The following is a 24,157-nucleotide window of genomic DNA, read 5'->3' on the forward strand; positions in this document are numbered from 1 at the left end:
TGTGAGAAAAGAAGGGAAAGGAAAAAGGGAAACCAAGTTGAAACATGAATGATATCCAGAATTAACACAACAGAAGTATGCAATCAGGTTACTGGAAGGCCTAGAAACACTAGCTATGGTTCCATCCCGGGCTTCCAGCTAACCTCTACTATCTTCATCCTGTGACTGGTCATATTTTCCAACGCTACATCCAGGCAAGTCTTCAACTCTGAAGAATCTAGCAATCCATTGAGAAGAGGGTCATCCTGGAAGTGCATTTTCTCTTGAGTCACGATCTGTTGCAGCTCAGAATGGAGGTTTCCATTCAGTTCCAGACGGCAGATTTCGGCAAGGATATGCTGAAGGCCCTTCTGTATGGGTGAGGACTCTGTGGCAGCCACTACAGCTTCTAGTCCAGGGATGACTAATTTGACCCCATGCACTGCCACCTTCGCCTTCAAGTTCTGGATCAGATCTATGGAATAGAAGGGGAAACGAAGAGTCGGAGTCAGATTTGCCAGAGATTTTTCTTTTCCTCTTTGCCTCTATTTGCTATACCAGCTGATCAGGACCACAAATTGCAGCATCTTGTATCATTAGCCTAGACACAAAGATATAGTGTATGCTCCTGTACATTCACATGATTATGTATTGTGCAGTAGTTGCAGCCCCCAAACAAGTAGGCTTTGTGGCAAGACAGTCTAAGCCACCGAAATTACCTGTGTCTAGACTCTGACTGAAAGACAGCAACTAACACAAAACTTCTGGCTCATTTAGGGAGTTGTGGAGGGAAATTGTAAATTTCTGCATATACAAAAATACTTTTCTGCTTTATAACCTGATGGTAAATAGTTCATCCCGACTGAGATCAGAAACAGCATTACGAAAATAAAATAAAAATCCCACTACAGCATATGTAAAAAAAAACTTTGGACACTGCAGGAAAAAAAAAGGAGAAATCTTTAAAATCTATTGTCAAATCAAAGGATAAGCATGAAGACACTTTACCAATATAGGATGACAAAATTGCTGTCTCAAGATATACCAAAATTCACTACTAGAGTAAAAACTTAAAAATAGTATTTTTTTTCCCTTTGATGAAAACACTTAAAGTGATGAGCTGAGTGGATGTCTCCCCATCCAAAGAGCACTGTACTAGGCTACCAGTTTCACAATAGACTAACCTGCTCTTATTCTATTCTTGCAGCAAACACAAACTTTGTTTTGGCGTGCCTCACTAAACCACCCTCCCTCCTCGGATATGCTCTTGTGCCCACAACCAAATGGGAACAGACATGTCAATTTAACCATCTTGGCAGTTCACAGGGAAAAACAAAACAAGAAAACTAAAGACTTAAGGAATTAGGCTCTCCTATCAGTATTTGAAGCAACTAGGCTGGATATCTCCTTAAAGATAATGATTAGTGCCTCTATGCTTGCAGAAGGGGTTGTGCCATCTGACACTGCACTGACTGTTATAGAAGGGTAGATGCCCCTCTCCATGGCTTTACTTCTACCCACATTCTAGAGATACCTCAGGCAGAAGAAGCTTTTAGCTTCTAGCAAGCATACAGACAGGACTCCTGCTGAAGTTTTCTACAGAGACCAACACTTTATTTCTCAGATGTTCTGAAGTAGTATGAACACCTGCTCTCAGACATTTCTGTCAGGCTGGAGATTCCCCTAGTGTGACAAGAAACCAATCCCACCTTTGCAGTGCTCCAGATAGGAATGAAGATGGACACTGGAAGACAAACAGTCAGTCTCAGTGTAGGGCACAAAGCAGAATTTTTCCAGGGTGGGAGGGATCCGTTCCTGTTGTCGTCGTGGTGCCACGGAAGCATGAAGACCATTGATCTGAACACCTCCTGCTTTAAGGCTATTAAGACAGTGGTCCACAACAACATCAAAAGCTGAAAGACAGGAAAGAAACGTAAATTTGCATCAAACACTACAAGTATTTTATTCAAGGTGCTCAGATGAATGGTACTATGTCAGACTGTTACAGAGCTGCAGAATAGGTTGGAGACTAAGAGGGGCCCCTCAAAGTCCACCCTGTGTCTTAGGAACTCATACATTCATTCACACACAAGTCAAAGCAACTAGGGCCCCTCAAAGTCCACCCTGTGTCTTAGGAATTCATACATTCATCCACACAACAAGTCAAAGCAACTAGCAAAAGCCCAAACATGAAAGACGATACCTTCTACATTGTCCTGGTATTGGCACACCTGCTCTTGATGCAGCACTGGGTCAATACACACTGAGCGAATCCTGGTGGGTAAGCGTAGACTGCGCCCAGTCTCACCTAAGATTATCACGTGTAGCAGGGTGTCAAGGAAGGTCACCCAGTTCCCATTCCACAGAACTTTTCCTGTGCTTGCTGCAGAAGAGGAAGGAGAAGCCCCACTGTGATTTTGCCATTCAGCAGATGCCAGAAGTCACTGATTATCAAATGCAAAGTCTGTTGTATGTACCCAGCTTCCCCTGTAAACTCCAATAGTCAGTTCTACATTGGAGATAACAGCTTTCCCAATGCTCTGTCAGAACTCTTGGCTGTTCTCTAGTATCACACAATTTTTTCTATTTAAATTTAATTTTTTTTTTTAATTACGACACAAAAGAGAGTCAGGTGGACTGTTAATACAAATGGATTTAAAAGATCAAATATTCATCATTACAATAACCATGCTCATCATTCTTCTACAGAAACTAAGTTCACCTTCACTGTTGCATTCCAGAACGCCCTGGAAAGTTGGTCCATAATTATATCCACGCAGATGCAGCTCTTGGTAAACATCTTCTTTCAAGAGGCCAGACTTTGAGCTCATGTCTACTTGAGTCTGAAAGTCAACTTGCTGGTTATGGAAGTTCTTCAGAGCCGTGTTTTCTAGGAGCGAAATCTTCCCTGATGGGCACAGTAGCAGGAATAAGAATCATCAGTGTCCATAAATAATGGATTTTAGTAGTACAGTGCATACACTTACGCTTCCTTCACTTACCACTCACAGACAGATTCCCATTCCCTGACACCTCAAAGCAGTGGGAAGCAGGCATGAGTCTTACTTCCAGCTGTACCGATCCTGAAAGAAACATTGAGGAAGACAGGACTGTGAGGTCATTCATGGCTACCATCCTCAAGCAGAACTTTCTCCTTCACCATCTCCAGGCTCACTGCACACAACATGTAATAAAGATGACCATAACGTGCTACTTGACTGTATGAATTCACGTTGTTCAGTCATGTTGCACTCTTCTTTATATCCTTTCTCCTGTGTTCCTCCTCACTTTCCCCTTGCATTTCTTTCATCCCACTCCCTTCATCTTCATTACACAGTTTTGCAGTTGTACCAGCACTCCTCACTCACCCTTTTTGGGAAGGATAGTTGCCTGATGAATTGTGACTTCTTCAAACATAACAGCTGTTTGCTCCATAGCCATGCCAAGAGACCGTGCCAGAGTTCGCCAAGCCAGCACTAGGTACCCTGTTGCTGGGTACAGGACTCTGCCATCAATGCAGTGACCAATCAAGTAGTGGTCAGGAGAGTCAGGACCCACGTCTGTCAAAGAATAAAGAGCAGAATAAAAAAAAAATAAAAAAAAATCATTAAAACACCCTATTAAAGAGGTCTTTTCCCCTCAACAGCTGTAATAGGTTCTAGTGGTTTCCCCAACTATCCTGTCTGGCAATAGGCAGCTCTTAGAACTACGGAGTCTGAATCAAGACAGTTTCCTGCTCTGTTCATATTCTTTCATCCCATTTCAGAAGCAAATCCAGTCTTTTTCAATCCAAAACAAACATTAAGCTTCAGAAAATGGCTTCAAGGATGCTGCTTTGAGTATCTTTTTCCTAGTTTTACAAAAGAAATGCAGAGGTAAAGCAGGAAACAAACAAAAAACCCCAAACAGGCAAACACACCAATATTGTAGACTGAAGCAGATGCAGAGCCTTTGGAACCTGCTGGGAAGTCTTCAGCTTTTGGAACATCCCAGTCCTGGCTGTGGTCCCATTTGATGTATGGAGAAATAAGGGGTGTTCCCACTGGGACAGGGTATTCCACAAGTGGGAACAAGTTATTTCCAAGCACATTTATCCTAGGAAGACAGAAAGCATCAAGACAATGGGGAGGATGGCAGGGGAGAAAAAAGATGGTAAAAAAACATTCACCATAATACTTGGAGGTCAGACAGCAATTGATCCTGGGCTCCATGTCTGAGATTTCTCCAGGAGTACCATGAACACTTACTGCAGCCAAATTTGTAATCCTAACAGTCTACAAGATGCAAAGTTCCCTTCCAAGAGCTAGCTCCAGGTTCCTAGGTTTCTAAAATGGGACTCCTCTTTAAAAGGCACCTTCCCAGCCCAAGCAGTCTCTAACCCAAGGCAACACTTCGTAAGTGAGCATGTTAAACATGAAAAGTACCGATGTAAACCCCATTTTTTCCCAGGTCTGTCAAAGGAGTATTTCAATCCTTGCGAAGACATGCATGCTAGAGAAGAGACTTGAATTCTCTTCTAACAGATACCCCACTCACCCTCCTCCCTTAGTCTCCTTACCCAGTTAAATGAATCTTTCCAGTCTGTGTTAGGAAGAACTCCAAATTATTTTTGTGCTCTTTCTTCATCAAAGGTAGAATGGTGCAAGTTGGTTTCAAAGATCTCCTCAAGATAGCCTGGTCAAGTAGAGTCCATAAATCACTGGTGGAAGTCATTACTTATTACTTTGTCTCTGAATTTTTCTCTATAGATCTCAAACCACTTCTGTTTCTGTGCCAAGAGTTCTGTGCTAGGTCCTAGAATGCACACCATTTCAACAGGGAAGAGGAAGAGCAGCACAATACCCTTCCAGCAATCCAAGAAGTCACACATTTAGTAAAGCAGAACCTATGTAATATTCATGAAATTCTGCCAAAACACAGATGTCCCTTTCCTGACCAGACTGTCAAGTGGAATCGAAAGCTGTGCTTCAAGAACTGCAAGATCACCCTCTCAAGCCTCCCACTCACGCTCCCCCATCCCCCAGCTTAGGCCCTTACTCCCAGGAGCAGTCCTTTTTAGTCTGAAGCATCCTAGGGCATTTTTCAAGCAACAGCTATTAAAACCAAAAAATGCAGCCTTGAACATCTGACCCAACTTGTATCTTCTCTTCAATTTGATCCCACAGTCTTTAAATAAGATAAGGAAGGGAGGAAAGAGAAAACCAGAACATTTTTAAACCCAGAAGTCTTCTGATGAAGTCTTTAGTCACTTGCACTAGAGTACAGAATTGTACAATGATTTTAACATGAAGCATATAATCTTTTTATAGAGAAAAATATCTGTCTAATTTAAAAGCTCTGCTCCGATTCTCCCTTCCAGTCACTTTCAAAGCATAAGTAAGACTAACACAACATAATAAATATATGCTGGGTTGGAACTCAGAAACACTGTATAACTACTAAGCTCGATTCACAAGTAACTGATTCTTCTTAAGACTTTCCTCCTCTTGCACACCACAGACCACATAAAAAAGACCAGTCCTTGAGACTCAAGGGACAGGCAGATGACCACAGCACTGATCTTGTGGAGCGAGTGCATCCTAATGTACTTCATGTTTTGCATCCTCTACTATGGAGCTAATCCCACAAAGATCAATTCTTACAGGGCGGGGAGAAAGGAATAATCATCTGATCATTAGGGAAAAGGAGTTTACGAAGAAAGCAAGCTCCTGGGGTCTCAGACTACTTGGTCTAGGAGAAGAGGGGAAAACACCACTACCAGCCACCACCTTCTAAGACAAGAACCTCAAACCAAATTCATTGTACAGATGGTGATAACAGATTTTTCACAGAGAAGGCATTAGTCTTGCATTTCTCCCCCACCCCAATTTCACACACACTCTCCATTAGATCCAAACAATGAAATCAGTTATCTGAAACGCATGGCGATGAATAAAGGCAACAATGTGAATGTCTGGATGGGGAAGTGGTAGTGTGTTGGGATTTTATTTTTAGAAAAATATTAACATACATCACCCCCCCCAAAAAGCCAAACCAATAAAAAAAAAAGACACCAAAATCCCCACAAAAAATCCATTAAGAAAATGTTAAAACTGGGAGACTCAAAAGTACTGGAGGGAGAAAGCGTTCTCAGAACTAAGGGGTGGGAAGGCTAGTCCTCAGACCCTCAACTTCCTTCCTGCAGCAGCATATCATACTGACAGAGTCAAATACAATACCTGTAAAAGAGCATGTGGAGCAATCTCTACTACAACAGCGTTCTCTGGAACATGCTTCAGACCTTCATGGAACAGCACTGGGCTCACTAGGTTGTTCACATGATACTCTGCAGAGGAATTCCTAGCCAGATCACTCTGCCACTGGGATTCAGGGATAGATGTACTGATCCATCGTGCTGAACGAGGTTTAGGGTGTGGAATGACCTACAGACAGACAAGGAAGAGGGATGGGAGGAAGAGTTACATGTCATAGATAACAAGACAGGCAAAAGCAAGCAGCCCCTCCTTTTCACGGGCCATTTTTCTCAGCTTGATTGCTCAGGACATCCTTATGCTTGAGGCCATAAGACTTCAAACCTTAGGTCTCACAGAGGTCTGGTCTACATGCTCTTCAGGAGACTTCCTTCTCCTCCTAAAGAAAGGAACCCCCCTAAACTCAACATCACCTGCACTCAAATCCAGGGGCCTGAGCATAAGCCACGCGAGCCATAGTTTGGCAATATTACCTTTTTCAGGGCACTGAGCAGCACTGGAGCGATAGATGCCATGTAATAAGAATGAAACGCGACCCCGGCACTGCGCACCTCCTTTGCGAACACACCATCCTTTTTCAGTTTGGCTACAAACTCATTCACAGAGTCCTAAGAAGAGGAATACAAGTGAACTAAAAATAAAAGTATTTGGAATCTGACTCACTGTACTCGCCCCTGCCATGCCCTTCATCACTTGCCACTTAAGGGGGAGACGTATCTGGGGAGAGGTTATTGCCCTTCTCAGTCTTACCATTTATCACTCATTACGCCCGTGGCTGTAAGAATATTCAGCACAAGAGATCTTTTATTACCAGCTTACTGAGGCACTAACATCACTTCCTCTCACAGAACATTTGAGTGTTTAAGTTTATACAAAGCACCATGTCCCCTCCCACCACTTTAATCAAGGTCCTCTTTGCAAGCAGCTGAGCTTTAACTCAGCTTCACACTTTCTTCAAACCAGAACTTCACAGGTCCCACTCACAACTCTAATAAGCACCGTATCAGTTCCTTGCTCACCAGAGGCCCCGAAATAGTGACAGTATCTTCAGAGTTGTGACAGGCCGGTACCACATTCGGGGGACAGTGTTGCTTACATTCCTCCCATGTCAGACCTGCAGAAGGAAGGAAGACCTCAGGACAACACAAGCGTTTCCAGCAGTGAGCCTCCTAAGGGGAGGGAACGTCAACTGCACAATTACTGCGCTTAATTCAGTATTTTGCAAAACTGGGAAGGATTCTTAAGAGAAAGATGGACATTCCCCCCCTTTCCCCAAAAGTGATTATGCAAAAGTTAAAAGATATTTATTTCAGGGCTTTAACATAACATTTGTCACTGTGATATTGAGCACAAGAACAAAGGACTGATAATCTTTGCACCATCTCATTAAGGGATGGAGTCAAAGAAGCTACAGAATTGGTTGTCTCACCTTGACCTTAGCAATCTGAGCTAGAACAGGAGAGAACACGTGAGCTTGACTCACAGAAACCAAGACCCACAAAATACCCATAGAAATCAACAACTCTAGCTGCTTAAACTAGTTTAACACATGCAGCACCTGGTCATATATTACATGAATACAAGTCACAGGAAGAACCTGAACTCAACATCAGATTACAAGAAACATATTATGCAGCACTCCAAGATAAGTTGTGATAAGTGTCATGTATTTAGTATCAAGGAAAAAAAGCTAAATTAAGTAGGTAGTCCTTTGTAGCATTAGTTAAAAGAAGTCTAGGATTGTAAAAAGTGATCTAGTCAAACATACTGCATTAGACCTGCAACAGCTTTCCTCTTAAGTGTTTCAGTTTTTAATTGACTACTGTGTCCAACAGTAAGAAACACAAGAACAACAATGCTACCAATAATAATTTCAAACACGTAAGTCACCATGAAGCCCCATCACGAATTAAAACTGCTGGGTCCAAAGCTCAAAATTTCACCCAATAGTGGGCAAAACTGTATGACTTACAGAAACACCAAGCAAAGCTTGCTCAGGAGAAAGCTTCTTCTTAAGTGCTATTAGGCCCAAGTAAGTTCTAATGGCATTAAATTCCACTAGCCAGTTGCCCACTACATAATAGTGGCTTACTGATTTCACATCTCATTACTCTTCCAGACAATCAGAAATATCTCTTTAAAAAAAAAAAACAACACAAAAACACCCCCTATTTATATCAAGAGCCAAAAACCCCAGTGCCTCAGATTTTCACCCCTCTTTTCAAGGAGATTATTTATCAGGCCTCTATCATTGGTCACCTGTCAATAAATCTCTCCATTTCCACTTAGCTTTGGATGGATTAGCAAAATTCTGCTGTATTCCAGGTCAGAGATTACTACCATTATATCAGCTTCAATATTTAATAATCTGTTCTACATCAGAAGAAAAAGAAGAGGAAACAGTAGCCAAAATTTTACAGACATGATTGTCTCCACCAACACATTTCAGAGCCCAGTTTTATCCTAATGCCATACAACAGAGATCAGATGTATTTTCCTGTATCGCTCTTTTGGTAAGGGTATACCTACCAACAGCAGCCATTCCTCCTGCGGGTAATTTGGCCTCTTTAACACATCGTCCCCGCCAATACGCGGCAAGAATGGCTTCTTCATGACTTAAGGAGTTATCTGCATAGCCACAAGCTAGTTCTCCCACTGAGTGGCCCAAAATCCCATCAGGTTGCAGACCTGCAGCCTTCAGCATATCAATCTGGGCAATCTGCAAGGAAAAGTAGGATTAGTGATTACTCTGGCATGCTGTCAGACCTCAAAGGCACACAGCAGTAGTGAATATATTACAAAATGGCTTTTTGGTAGACATTCTTCTTGGGTTCACTTCTTTTTTTCTCCGCCCACAACTGCAGCTCCAGCCTCATTTCAAAGCAGTCCCAAGAATTGTTAGGCAACTCCAGTACTGTTTGGGCCTCTTCACCATGTAGCTTTCCACTAGGAAGCTATTTCCAACAACAGGAGGCTGCCCAGAGCATGTCTGAACAAAGAGGCAAGACCAGCTTTCCAGATCACTTTAAAAGTTCTGCCTCTAGTTTATTAACAGACAATGAATCCCATGTTGACCCTCAGGATGAAAAAAAGATTTCATTTAGCATCACTTAGTTAATCTGCAGAACGAGTCGTAGAAGGCATTCCATGGAACCTTCCTTGTTCCACAAGTGTTTACGTAAAAGACATTCCTTAGTCTCTTAAAAGGAGGAACTGCCCCACATACACACACAGATAAACATGCAAATCAGTTTAGATCAGTATTTGTCCAAGCATCTTGCAAGTGGCAGAGCCCAAAACTGTCAAGGGCGCAACATAGCCCCTTCTATCAGAGAGATATTTCTAACAGCTGCCGTTTGCTGATTACACAAAACAAGCTTCCATTAATTGGCATAAAGTGTTACTGGACAGACACACTAGCAGAGCATGCTTATGTGGACTGGGTCCATGACCCCCTCCACCAGTCATTTGAGTCTTACCTGAATAGCAGCTAGTCCAACGAATGCATGGATAGTGTCATCGAAAGTGTTCTCATCTGCTTGCAGAAGCAGGTCTGAGACCTTTAGTCCCGTGTCCTTCAAAGCCTCGTCCGAGCGCAATATAGACCGGCGAAACAAATCCAACTTCATAAGGCTCAGGCCCATGCCTTTCCACTGTGTTCCCATGCCTGTAGGACAGGCAAGGAGAAAGTGAGCTTTAGTAATGCTCCATAAAAGGAGATCCCACACTTGCTGTGGCAGTGAAAGAATTGTATCTAAGAGCAAAACATTGTATGTTTCTAACATCCTCTAAATGAGGCACTGCTTTTTATTTTCCTGGACTTTGCTATCATCAGAAGACAGCAAAGTTGGAAGGATCAGATGAAATACAGGAAATCTGAGTCTCCTAGACATATCACAGGGCTGCAAGATATTTCCTCATGCTAGAGTGGAAAATAACATTAGAACACAGAAGCCAATTGCTCAAGCCCCAGATCTACAGAGGAATGCAGAAGCCCGGACCTGCTGCTGCACACCTACCTGAGCAGATGTACCAGAGCGGTCTATCAGATGCTTGAACTTGCTGAACCTCTTTTATGTCACTCTCAGTGCCAACTAGTGTGTAGCCCCTGTAGGGCATGGAGGTTACAGGAACTGCAGAGATATCACTGAGCAGGCTTACAAATGGGCTGCATTCTCCATGTTTTCTGCTCTCTTGAATTAGTAATTCCACAGCTTCCTGGGTTCTGCCACAAACTTGAACCAGTCGTGGCATGTTACAAGTCTCCAGAGGCTGGCGTTTGTTCTCATTTGGCCTCAGAATGACATGAGCATTAGCACCTCCAAAGCCGAAAGAGTTGATACTGACAAGGCCACCTTTCACTGGCATCGGTTTACAAACTACCTCCAAAGACCCATTTTGTAAGCCAGGAATATCTGGATTTGGGGTATTGAAATGAAGATTTGGAGCCCACAGCCCATGTTCCAGAGAGAGAATGACCTGAAAGGAAAAAAAGAGTGTTTTGTGCTCCACATTTTCTATTGCAAAACATTCTTTTGTTGTTATTGTTTTACTATAAATGACCATGTATCATACACTAAAGCAGCTCTCTATGTTTGGATAAAGAGACACTTCAGAGAATAGCATTACTGATGTCACTGAGGTAGCCTACTTCACACCTAGGCAAATTTTAAGTCCATGCAGGAAGTCAGCAGTGAGGGTGAGGGTGGTAGCTTTAAGTTTAGCTTCCAGACCCTCTCTAACTGAAAAGCCATCCAGTCTTGGTGGAAAAGCAGCCTGGCTACTAAAAACATCACATCTTTTTCTCCCCTTTCAGATCCTGTCCCTTTGTCACACTCCACTTTATCTCTCCCCAGTCACATACCACCAGACGTGCTCTTCCTTATCACAACAAATGCTCCCACTTCTGCCTTTGCTGCAAAAGAGCCAAACTAAAGTACCAGTAAAGGAGTTTGCTTGCTGCTTTACACCCATTTGTTGTCTTCTTGATCCAAAAAATGCAGGAACAGCAGACTGGTCAGAACTGGCAGAGCCAAAGGGAAGTACAGAACAGCATTAAGAGTTAGAATAGCTGTGTGAAAAAAGCAAGAGGTCCCTTCTCTCAGCAGCATCTCTACAAACAGCCCATGACACAAAGCCCATACTCCTCTGTGGCACAAGTCCAGCAAATCAGAGACTACAAGGTCAGCTGCAAAACACTCTGTGCTCTGTATGTTTGGCAGTTCCTTCATCACCCCACAGTGGTCAGAGAAACAGATAATGTTTGGGAACTGTTCTTCAGAGTTGACTATCAGACATGGCAGCCTACCTGGGAGAACAACCAGCATAAATGCACCATATCAACTCCAGTCAGCATGTCTGAAGTTGCAGTCTAAGTATTTTTATGCACACTGTCCTACACCTACAATATGATGCATTATGAACCTGCTGTTCCTTTACACAGCATACATATTTGTACGTTTAAGTCTGCCACGGTTTCCATACGAGTTTGAGAGTACAGTACAGTGAGCGTACACCAGGACCACCAAGAAGCTTTCTCTTTGCTGTACAGCAAGTAATTAGACAGGCTGAGTAGTTCAAAGGTGCAGGTGGGTTTTCCCTCCCTTAACAGAATTTAACTAAAGTGGCCTTGGCAAACCCTTGTTTCTTTCTTACCTATCCAGATAACTAATGGATTCTCTTCAAGTCTGAAATCAGGTATTTTCAAGATCTATTTTCCCAGCTGACATTTCACATATAAGAGCATTTTATGGAATTCCAAAAGAAAACATTTACAGAAACTGCAGACTTCCTGAGGCAGTTAACATCTAAGAGACAGTGGGCTTCGTATAGTTTCTGGCTTGGTGTCAAGGACGCCTGATCTGCTATTCTGATTAACTTCCAAATCTTAATATACCAAGTGCTGACCAACTTTCAAAGAATCATGAACAGACACAGACCTTCCAATATCCTTCCAAAGCTTCAGGTGCTTTCAAGACGCCAGACCTGGGAACGAGACCTAGCACAACTGAACAAAAGCATAGCAAAAAGATATTCTAGCAGGCATGATGGGTGCCACGGGCTCTCATCTGCAGCTATAAGTTCCAATACAAAATTAAGTGAGAAAACTGACAGAAAGAGAGTGAGAAAACCTGGTGTCAGAGAAGTCTTCAAAAAGAAACTGTGGCCCTTGTCTTTGCAGTTCTGCATCCTCTAAGAAACACAGACCTCAAAGTTATGATCCTGTCCTGGCAGATCACAGCAGAACTGCACTAAAACTGTTTATAATGTACAACACAGTATGGATGGAAAGGTTTGTTTTATGACTCAGTTATCATTCCTTCTATGAAGGTGTCGTCAGTCTGAGAGACAGAGTTGCTAAAAAAAGTAAAGCTTTCTTCTGCAGAGACACAGACACTGCCGTCTCCATGATTTATTTTCAGATGAGGCTATTCACAGCAAGTTGTATATATTCAGGTCACAACAAACACTTTAAAGAGTCTAAAATTCTAGCAGTGAGTGTACGTGACTTCAATCTGCGTGGCTCTAAGGCTGTCAGTAATAGGCTTACCACCAAGTGTGAACATTAGCTAGCGCTCTGCTAAGCAGTTTAGCAGCCAGAGCCAATAGATGATTGTCTGCCTACAGCAGTAGTTAGTAGGCTGGTTGCTAAGACAACCAGTTATTCAAGCTAGTAGCCTCATCCCAAAGAACTTGCCTGGCTTCTTGCTAACATAAGATAGAAGAGGAAGAGATGATACATCCCTGACAAACAGCCAGAAGGATCAGCTACTCTTTTGGCACTGAAAGCCTGCACTGCCACTTATCTTTGGTTATTTCCAATTGCTCCAAACATTTAAATCCCTCTCCATGTACACACCTCAATGACTTACAGCAGAATTCTATTGGAAGGTCCAGTGTAAGGATAATCAATAAAGTGACCCCAAAGACTTTATTCTGAGCAGAGTTATGCTCCTGTAGAATTCAGTATGAAAGGGAAACTAAAGCACACAGCAGAGGACCACCTGGGCATTCCTGTCCAGCTTGCAGAGTAGTCACCTGAGCTTTTAAGAGTATTTGCAGGTGAAGCAAGTAGTAGATAGTTAATGAGTTAACCTGAGTTCTTCTCATTACCAGTGAACATCTTATCCTGGATCAGTGCAAAGTTTCCTTAAACCAAACAAACATTAAAACACCCACACACTGTTGTGCTCCCCACCTCCCCCAGTTTTCCTTCTCAAGCCACCCATTACCTTGGCTAATGCAGCAAGCCCAGAGGCAGGCTCTGGATGACCCATGTTTGACTTGGTTGACCCAATCAACAGTGGCTCTCGCTCACATTGACAGAAGACTTTTACAATGCCATTTACTTCCTGTGGATCTCCAACCTAGTAGGAAGAGAATCAGAACGGCTACTAGCTAGCGCTTCCAAAACACACCACAAGAGAGAAACGTGAATGATTAAGATGTTCAGGCAAAAATCCAGAAGTGGTGAAGCGGAACATATTCTAATAACTGGTAGAAGGGAGAAATATGGTTAATTTTGTAAAAACAAAGAGTAATTTGATGGAAGAGTGTGGCAACTGATCCAAGGTAAGAAAATAAGGGAAAAGAAAGCGCTCTAAACCCAAAGGGGCCATGCTGACCTTGGTGCCTGTCCCATGAGCTTCAAGATACTCCACTTCTCCAGGTGTGATACCACATTCTCTGTACAAAGAGCTGACCAGCTTCTGCTGCATCTCTCCAGATGGGAATGTCACACCTAGGACCAAAATTGCCATCAATTCCTCTCTCCTATCGGATGCTTTCTGTTCTGATTTTTAGCACCCTTTCAACTGCTTGGGGCTACCAGATTAAAAAAAAAAACCAAAGAGAGACTTTTTCAGGACTTACACCAATGAGCACCAAATATAATAAGTCAGGTTCGCTGGAAGAAGAGCAGAGGAACCAGAAATGGACCTAAAGCAATGAGTTAGACTAGTGTGGAAAGATACTGGTTAACAGAACGCTAGGAGATGTCTAGATCAAGCAGAACATGTGAAACTTCATGTCTCCATAACTGTGAGAGTGGGAGAAGTGGGACAGCATTAGGGAAAAAGCCTCACAGTCATAACACCACCTATATTTCTACTGTCAGTGCAGAAGTTACTGCAGACATGTCCTGAGGAAAGCTAAACTAGCAACAGGATGTTCCTGTTACTTTGTACAGTAGAAACCACCACTTGTCTCATTCAACTTCTTTACAAAATAGGGTAATGAACTTTCCATTACCAAAATGGGAAAAGGAAAAAAAAAAAAAAACAACAATAAAAAACCTTCACACCTCTAAAGAAGAACCCCACAACAGCCCGTTTATGATTACAGACTCTAGACTGAACAGTTCTTCTGTAGGTATCTCACTTTCCAGAGGCTCAAAGCCTACCTTGATCCTTAAAGCCATCAGTGTTACTTCCAGCATTGACTATTGTGGCATAGATCCGCTTAGCCATAGATCTCTTGGTCAAAAGAACAACAACAACAGCTTCAGAGCGACAATATCCATTTCCTGAGAACAGAGAGAGAACAAGTCACTAATTCTGCTCTGCTTTGAAAAAAGTTGCAAAACAACATGCAGTAAGGTTCATTCCTGAGCTACCACTTACAACAGAACGCTCTGAGACTATGACATATCTATTTCTTTAAAAAAAAAAAAAAAAAAAAAGAGTCCTAGAAAGGCTCACTGCTCATCACAAACAATGATAGAAAGTTTCCATCAAGAGACAGCTATTTCCTCTCCCCAATGGCTGACGAATGAACCATACAGTTTCTTCCCCACAGTTAATTTTCCAGGTTCGATGGAGCATGCAACACAGATCAGGTCCAGGGTATATCCCAAAGAGTGCACCTAGGAACAACTACGAGGCCAGCTCTTGGCTGCATTAAAAGAGTATCTGACCACAGACTCCACAATAAGTTAATCTCAAAAACATGACAGTTGTCTGTACTAATGCCTTACCTGAAGCATCAAAGGCCTTGCAGGCACCATCAGGACTAAGCATACCCAGTTTCATGAACTGTACAGAAGTGTTGGGTTTCAGCAAAAGGTTGACCCCTCCTACTAGGGCTCCACTGCACTGTCCACAGCGAATTGCCTTATAAGCATTTTCCAGAGCAACGAGACTAGAGGAGCAGGCCGTGTCAATAGTTATGCTTGGTCCTTAGGGAACAGAAAGGGAAAATGAAAAAGCTGGGTTTTATTGTTTATTTCCTAGAGTTGCCCTCCAAAGACTACAGGATGTGATCATAAGGGAAACATATTTAAAAAAAAAGTTAAACAAGAGTTATTTCACAACATAACAGGTAATCCTGATACAATGGGAGACAAGAATCACCATCTCTACCTGCTTATCATGTAGCAAGGGATAAGAAAAGTGGAAAAAAAAATTGCAAACACTTTGGCTTTAAGGGTATTTTTAAAAATTCTGTCTCCATCTCCATCAAAAAGAGATATTGTAGCTTCACAGGCAGCTCTCATCTATTTCCCCATTCTCACCACTAAAAATCCCTCCCCTTTCCTGGTGCTACTCTTGACGTTATCTCTGTTCCTTGCTGCTTTTCAGAGCAATTCCCATCCCTCCACTCTCTTCCATGCCACACATGGTTCAAGACATGTCTATGTCTTCAATCACATCATTTTGGTGGCTCTCCCACTTCTTCCACTTTACTCAAAAGAGCCAACTGTTCCAGTCAGTCTGTCTCTGCACTATCTCGCTTCTACACAGCCTGATACCAAATAGCAGTCTAGAGGCCGGAAAGGACCTAGGCCTTTTTATGAAGGGCTCTTGACATCATCTTCTTTCAGATGAATGCCAGCTACACCCATCAACAGCAACTGAGTTAAAGCCTTACAATGAGTCTTATCACACAGATACGATACATCTTCTGCTTCTCATAGGCCTCCTTACAAGAGCTACTTTCTTATCCCAAAAAAGGGTATACATCATCATATCCACCCCACTCCTCTACAGAAACTGCGGTACAATCATGCTCAAATTGCAATTGTTCATCAGCATCAACAGGTTTGGGGGCACTTACCTGTGAAGTCAAAAAAGTAGGAAATCCTGTTGGCAAACATAGCACGCTGGCAGCCAGTCATACTGTATCCTGAAATCTCTTCTGGATCTTGGCTAAAGGCTTCACCAGCTTCTGACCCACTGGCACCAACCCATACACCTATGTCTGTGCCACGGAGGGTGGCCGGATTAACACCTACAGGGATATTGGAAGGTAGATTAGAGCAGACAAACTTATAACAAGCGGTGAACTGAGGAGATACCAGGTCTGCTGGCACCAGTTCATGAAATACTACTTACTGTCCCTTTCTGGTAGGCCTGCAGCATTGTTGCCTTATCTATAGTTACATTTTATGTTTCAATTACAGACCTTACAAGTCTTACTGCAGAGTCCACCAGAACTTTGGTAAAGGCTTTTGGCCAGAACATCCTGTGCCTGGAGACAGCTTCTCAGCTTAGCTGGGCATTGCTACAGTCTTGTGTAAAAAGAGTGTATGGACTATGAAAGACACAAATGCTGATCAGATAAGCTAACAGCTGACTTCCAGTGCAGAGAAAAGGAGCAGACTGAAGGGGAGAAAAATCACAGCACTTGAAGTGTCATGTAAGCATAGGAATATCAATCTCTAGCCACACACAAAGCCCAGATCTGAAGTACAAGACAGAAAGGAAAATTCTTAAGCACAAAAGCCAACAGCCAGAACAAGAAACAATTCTGCTCTAAAAAACCACAGAGCAAGCTCAACTTGCAGCAATCTCTGATGTTTCTTCTCTGTGCTTCAGGAGTCCTGGAGACAAGCAGAACATTCAAGCCTCCAGACTCAGGCTCAGCAGCAGAGGAGCAAGTGTTAATCTTAATCAGTCAGTACCAGTGAGGTGGTTCCAACTTTTTGCCATGTGCTTCTTATGTTCAGACATGAAACATGAAGAACAAACTTTTTGGTTCTGTGAGTAAGTAACTCAAAAGCTCAAGACACTGGCAACGATGGAGGAAAGAGGCTCCTATTTCTGAAAGCACACTTCCTGGGCAAACCTTCTACAGAAGCATATCACACCACAAATTTTCCATGAGCCTGGCCAATAGATAGGAATACATCAGGCCATCAGCCATTCTTTTAGACCACAGATGTGAATTCTAACCAAGACATCTTCCTTTTGCACTACAAACATGCCTTTAGCAAAGGCATCTATTATGGAATATTAGGGTAGAGCAAAACATACAAAAGCTCTAGAACTGTTGACTGTTTAAGTGTTTCTGTCGTACTGGTTGTACCATATGATGCAGGCAGAGATTTGCTGGCAGTCAGCAGAGATTTCCTAGTTTGACTTCCAGAGATAACAGCTTTGTTCTAACCCCCATACCAGTTCTTTGGTCTCCTCTCTAATGTGATGGCTTTCTCTTATTAGAGATCTCATCACACAGGTGCATGTCTGCACCTGCTGCACACAGACAATACAGCACAATTCTCCCTCTTCAGTCATTCAGCTGCTTACCTCCATCCAAAATAGCTTCATAAGAAACTTCCAACAGCATGCGAAGTTGAGGATCCATTGTATGAGCTTGTTTGGGGTGAACTCCAAAAAAGGATGCATCAAATTTGCCTATCTCCTTGAGCTTTCCATTTCTCTTGGGCAGTCCATAAATTCCTGAGAATAAAAATTCAGAGTCACAGAATACATCAGCTTTGAAACAGGTACCAGCTGAGACAAAGTACAGAATGACCACAGTCGATTCTCGATGACATATGAAACCTCACTTCCCTGTTGCAGTACCCAGAGTGCTGCATGAATATCTACCTATGCATCTCTCTGAATCTCATTTGGAAATGAGAATGCTACACTAACAAAAACAATTGTAATTTTTAAGACTCTCCCAGATATGGCAGCAAAAGACATCTATCTAGTTTAAGACTTTTTGCTTTGGCAAGTTGTACCAAGTGCATAAACAGAGTCCAAATCAGTGGTTCTAGTCAGTCACCAGTTAGAAGAAAAACAAAAGCTACTTTTCACTTCTGCAAATCACTAGCTTGAATTGGATGCACATGTGCCAAACACTTCAGAAGGACAATCAGACAGAAAAAAACATTGTAAAAAGCCATAAACACAGGACTGGAGTCCCTGTGCTACTCCTGAACCCAGAAGAGTGTTGACCCACCTTACTGCCACAGCTATCAACTGGAGGTATAGGATTCATGTTGCCTAGCTGCTCTGTCAGAGTGTTCTTTTATTTGGAAGTAAGCTACCTATTATTTATAAGCTACTACTGCATGGGACATGACATTATAAAATGGATTGCATAAGACCTTCATAAATGTTCCTGAATTTCTTGGAGATATATATATCTATCAGAAGTTAATTCAGAAGTTCTGGCAGGATTTTGCATCTGAGAAATCCTTTCCTTTCATTGGATAATTCCTCTAAAATGCTCAGAACTCAGGGCTCCAAAAGGAGAGACAATAAGCACTCACCTGGTTTCCACCTCCGATCATCCTCTGTGACCATATCAACTCCATTAAGCAGGTTCTCCCAAAACTCTTGCAAGTTCTCCGATTCTGGCAGCTTTCCTGCTATGCCTGCAATCACCACGTCCTCCATCTCTTAACTTCTCCCTGTTGCTGAAAACCACAAATCAGTAAGACTAGTGAGATTTCACACAGAGAAGGAGAGTATATGCTTCTGTTGACTTCCTGGCATGTTGTGACAAACAAGCATATTTGCAGGAGAAACACCCACACAGGAACAGCCCAGGGAGTCTCTACTAAAAAAAAACCAGACATCCCAACTAATCAAAAGGACCATAAGATCCATGGGCTCAAAGAGGATGAGAAAACTGATCCTGAAGGAGTGTCGGGCTCTGAGAACCACCAGTTTCTACATGACAACTGGAAAATGAACAGGTCTAGCTCTACTAAATGCAGAGCCTCTGTGAAGTCAGCAGAGAAGAAAGATTAACATGCTGGAGCAGAGGTGGGTGGAGAAATTATGAAATTCATATAGTAAAATACATAATTACAAGGCAAACCTAACAGGTAGCAAAACAAGTTCTACGATCATTCCAAAGTTAAATGCTAACTTAAGAATCAATAATCAGAAAGTTTGTTGGAAGGGGAAAAAAAACAAACCAACAAAGCCCCACAAAATAAACACAAAACCAACCAACCAAAAAATCCAAAACACACACGGTGGAGAAAACCCCCACAAAAGCATAAAGATTACAGTACAACTTTGCATCATTTTAAATACCCAAAACAAGAAGTGAGTTTTACATATAAAGTGTTTCCCAACTGGATCCTGCACTGCCACACTTTTAGAGGACTGGAATGGGGACCTGAGTACACACAATAGAGAATGGTGCTTTAAAATAAGAGCTGGCAGAACAGATCTGGATTCCAGCTGGGATGAAAAACCTTAGCTGTTGTCCCATCAAATTTGCATTCTAAGACCCCAATCTCAAACACCACAAGAGCACATCATGCTGCATAATGCATCATGACAGGCCACCTATACAGATCACAACACCAAATGATAGCTCATATGTTACAGTCACACTCATCTAATTTATTTTCTATTACACTAAAAATATATTAACAACTAAGCAGAGAGAAGGCAAGTTAACCTGATGTTTCAGTTAAGTTCGAATTATAGTTTGTAGATCCTAAGTAGGCAAGGGGGGGGGGAGGGGGGGGGGGCAGCGAACCAACACATGTTATTTATATAAAAATAAATGACAGTGTGGCTTAATGAACAAAAAATGTAGTAAGCATTCACAGTACTTCCTTAAATAATCCTCTAGTAAGTAGAAGCAAAATATCCTTTAATGTGTGGGATTTTAACACGTAAAAACCACAAATAAAACTGAGTATTCAAATGGATAATAGTCTGCTGTAGTAACTTTGAAGGAGAGACCTATGGAAGACCAAAAGTTTGACTTCCATCACAGATTATGCTCCATAGTGCCATCCAGGCACTTTGCTTAAGTGCTGCAGGTGCTTGATGATCTCCTCCACAAAACAGCACTAATGGGTACTCTTAGATGAGCACTTCATAGCTGTTTTTCCTACCCAAGACATTTCATTTAGGCATGGTTTTGCGGCCTCTTTCAGGAGTTCCTTTCTGAGCAAGAAACAGGCCTCTCTTCCATCCACGCATTGTTCAGGCCTAACGCCTTCCTCTGGCTGGAAGAGGTTGGGGTGCGCAGAGGGAAAGCAAAGCCCTCGCTCTGGTTAACTGAGGTGTAGCCCGGTCAGAACACACCACCAGAGGTTGCCTGATTTCTTTTACCCTTCTTTCCTTCAGCAGTTATCTTGATTCAGATCTGTGGAGTAACTGTGTAATTACGCAACATGCAATACTGAGGTAGAAGAGATGATTACCTCATCCAGTCCACCCCTTCTGGGAGCAGAAACAGAAGTGCTCCCAAAAGGACATCTTGGATTTCTCGGTCTTACGCTAAACACCCAGACAACAGAAGTTCCATTCCACTCTGGTTGTTCATTTTAAAAGGGAAACACTAAGGGCCACACGTGCAAGGCCCTTACTGAGAAACTATTCCCCAAAACGGAAGTTGGTATTAATAGGCCTGGTCCACTCTGCTCTGAAGAGAAGCCTCTCAGTTTTTCCACTCACATAAATCTAGCAATTCGGTTTTATTATTGGCATCACCACCGTACCTGGAAAATCCAATCAAGGGCCACAACTCTGCTCTACTTGCAGCAGTTCTGTGCTAGGGGCAGAGAAAGAATGGATCTCGGGCACAAAGCTTACAATCTAAGCATAAGACAAGAGACGTACAAGATGCTAATGTGATTATGATTCCATTTTATGCCTCAGCTCTTTGGGCGATGATCTCTAGGGAGAGAGATATAATTTGTATTTCAGGGGACTGAAGCGTCACCCTGGAGCATCAGAAAAACTTCATCCAGGTACAGCCAGTCTTGACAAAATGTTCTGAGACAGTGAAGTAATGGAATTTATCAGCAAAGCAATTTTTGCCAACATGTTATGAATGTAGTTGAGCAAGACTGTGTCAAAGGTGGAGAAAAAGCTGCAGTAATCAAAATGTAGAAGAACAAGAGCCAAGAAGTTAATTTTAGCTGGGTGAATGGGTAAGAGCCACAACTTAAGGATTTTTATATACAAAGAACTGAAAAGATTTTGACTTCACACAGAAGAGCTCCAGATGCCTACATCTAAGACAGGATACAAATTACACATTTAGCAGCAGACAGCACAGATGATTTGCTGTGGAAAACAAGAGTGGGAAGAGGAAAAATCATGAATGTTAAATCATCCCTGATTAAACAGTGATTAAAGTAGATGTTACGACTACCAACAATGTCTTTGGTCTTCCTTGACAGATAATAAGCAGGTAGACCATTTTAAAGTTGATTGACTATACCCCCAAATGGTGCACTGTATTGTTTTACTATATTAGAGACTTATTTTGTTCTGTAGAGCATTTTTAGACTATACACAGCGCATTGATCCATTTTGAAGCATAGGAGATAGCACAGATCAAGAAAGAAAATTATTTCTACAGCTGTTTTAAAGGAGATTGGACTACGCAAACATACAGAAGAGACTGTTCCTACTACATTTGATGAGCAAAGTGACCAAAAGCAACAGGTCAAAAAAGGAGAAAAAGAAGACAGAGGGACAAACAGGATTCTCTGATTTCTTAAGGGTGTATTCTGCTGCATCCAACCAGACATGTAACATCCTTTTTCCTCTGTTTACCCCACGGTTTTGCTTCAACTGAATTCTGTGGATTCTTCCCAGACAGCTTGCATTTTTAACTGAGGGGAGAGGGGGGAGAAGCAAACAGCCCCGCTCCCCCAACATATCAGTCCGACAGACACCTCAGTTAAGCATAAACTACCACCTCACTGGATTTACACAATATTTTTTGGCAATGATGTTGCATTGCTGACTCATTCAGTTTGTGACTGGTAATAACTAACAATCCCTTCTGATATTATTGACTAGTAACAACTTTCATCACTCTGTAGCTGTGCTCTGGTTATCTACCTCCCACATTAGCCATTTGACAAGGTTGGTTTGTTTATTGATGTCAGTTCCTTTCTCCAATCACATTATACCTTCTTAACCTTGTTCTCCATGTCTTGGATACCTATTGGTATCATGTTAGCTTGACGCTATTATCAAAGTTACTCTTAAATTGAAATACTGTTCTCCATTGCATTTAAAACATCTGCTTTTCAGTACCTCACTAATCCAACACCAAAAATTAATCCAGAAAAGTATTAATCATTGTTTTCCACCGTCCCTGGCAGCTGTACTTTTTTCTTTTAACAATAATTCTATCTACTGTTTCCCTACAAAAATATCTCTGTGTCCATTAAACTTGTAAGCTTTTAGAAGGGGAAAGAAAAAGAAAGACAAGAAAAATAAAAAAAATGAAGGTAAAATTTGATTTCTTCTCCCACTTTTATCTGACTTGCCAACCCCTGAAGAGAATACTTTTCTTATTCTGCTGCACCTATGTCCGCCTAAGGTTCAGTGAGGAAAGGAAGGGGAGAGGGATGGAAGAAGAAACTGTTTGCAAAGAAGCAATAAAATCCAAATCTTGTTTCGTCTGATGCACAGTTCTCTTTCCTAGACAGGAATGTAATATTTATTTCACTGTTATTTTCATGGCTGTCATCATGGTGGGACAGAATCCTGCTACTGTTTCTAGGCAGTCCAAATCCTGACCTTTTTGGAGCTCCCATTATTGTAAAATGAAACATCCATGACTCCTCCATAGCCTCCTTCAGCACAGATACTGACAAAAGGATCGCATGCTTAGTTTTCCAGCACAACTACATCATAATCCAGGTTTTCTAATCTCAGACTATCATTTCTAAAATTCATAATTAAAACTATCATTACATAAGAACTTCAGTTGTAAAGAGCTATAATGCCCGCCTCCAAAAAACCCTTTACAAAATAGAGGCAAACACAGGCTGCTTTTAATTTTTTTAAAGCCTTTGGCTACCATGAATCTGTGTGCTACAGCTTCGATTTAACAAAGACCTTTTAACTGCCTCTTTCTGTTTCAAGGCTGGATTTGTCCCATTGACAAGACAAATGAAAAACAGTAGCGTGTTTCTCATATTTAGCAGGAAACAGAACCTGGTTCAGAGCTGCTATTTGAGAAAAGTAGGTTAGATATTGCTCATGGAATCAACGCAGCTCTCTTGATTCCCAAAGGGTCAGAATTGATTTGTACAAAAACTGAAGTCCCCAGTATCACTGTATCATGTTTGCAAAATACCTGTTCATAACTGCCCTCATGCTCTGAATTCATCCACAAAATGCAGCCTTTCACAGTGTATTATTATTTTCACTTCAAGAAGCATAGAGGCTGCAGGAAAAGGTGAACCCTTTGCTCATGTGCCTTGAGGCTTTTCCCCCCTCTCATTTTTTAAGGCAAGACACACTCCAAGCCCCCCCCCCCGCCCCGAAGGACTACACAAGTTTACATACACAGCTTTAACGCTGCCTGTCTCAGTCTAAGCATTTTAGCTTTTAGCTAGGAAAAGACACATTTGGTATCTCAAAGGGTCTTGTGCCAGGGAAGGAACGTGGAATAAAAACCAAATAGGAGCAAAACCAGCGTAAGAGAGAAGATGGTCATCACATTCCTGACAGAACCACATCATCAGATCGAGTGGTGTACGATCAACGAGTTATTTCATGGGGGCGGCTGGTTTGTGCCGAAGCGGAAAAAAGAAGTGTAGCAGCATACGCGGCACCCTGGAGATGGTTCCCTGGCACCTACTGACGAGCCACCTTTCGCCACAGCGAACACCGCATACCCTCCCCTACGAGCTCCCTCCGCTCCCCGCTCGCCCGTGGCCCCGCCGAGAGCGCAGCGCGGCCCGCCCGCTGCTC

At 42.2% G+C, this 24,157-nt stretch overlaps 1 protein-coding gene across 1 annotated transcript in view; it reads right to left on the minus strand.

Annotated features, from left to right (window-relative positions):
• Nucleotides 1–24,157, minus strand: part of FASN (fatty acid synthase) — a 44,640-nt gene that overhangs the window by 19,800 nt on the left and 683 nt on the right. Inside the window, exons 2-22 of the mRNA XM_074889681.1 lie at nt 18,730–18,876; nt 17,756–17,908; nt 16,284–16,457; nt 15,205–15,405; nt 14,632–14,754; nt 13,856–13,971; nt 13,463–13,597; nt 10,250–10,709; nt 9,710–9,897; nt 8,760–8,949; nt 7,250–7,344; nt 6,704–6,838; nt 6,198–6,401; nt 4,538–4,653; nt 3,899–4,074; nt 3,348–3,539; nt 2,982–3,062; nt 2,702–2,887; nt 2,183–2,362; nt 1,689–1,892; nt 144–454 (exon numbers count right to left, since the gene is read on the minus strand). Of these exons, the coding sequence (XP_074745782.1) occupies nt 144–454; nt 1,689–1,892; nt 2,183–2,362; nt 2,702–2,887; nt 2,982–3,062; nt 3,348–3,539; nt 3,899–4,074; nt 4,538–4,653; nt 6,198–6,401; nt 6,704–6,838; nt 7,250–7,344; nt 8,760–8,949; nt 9,710–9,897; nt 10,250–10,709; nt 13,463–13,597; nt 13,856–13,971; nt 14,632–14,754; nt 15,205–15,405; nt 16,284–16,457; nt 17,756–17,908; nt 18,730–18,856 (3,747 nt within the window). The 5' untranslated portion in view covers nt 18,857–18,876. The remainder of the gene's footprint in view (nt 1–143; nt 455–1,688; nt 1,893–2,182; nt 2,363–2,701; nt 2,888–2,981; nt 3,063–3,347; nt 3,540–3,898; nt 4,075–4,537; nt 4,654–6,197; nt 6,402–6,703; nt 6,839–7,249; nt 7,345–8,759; nt 8,950–9,709; nt 9,898–10,249; nt 10,710–13,462; nt 13,598–13,855; nt 13,972–14,631; nt 14,755–15,204; nt 15,406–16,283; nt 16,458–17,755; nt 17,909–18,729; nt 18,877–24,157) is intronic.

The sequence above is a fragment of the Strix uralensis genome, chromosome 19 (genome assembly GCF_047716275.1).
Source record: "Strix uralensis isolate ZFMK-TIS-50842 chromosome 19, bStrUra1, whole genome shotgun sequence".
In the NCBI taxonomy this organism is placed as follows: Eukaryota; Metazoa; Chordata; class Aves; order Strigiformes; family Strigidae; genus Strix; species Strix uralensis.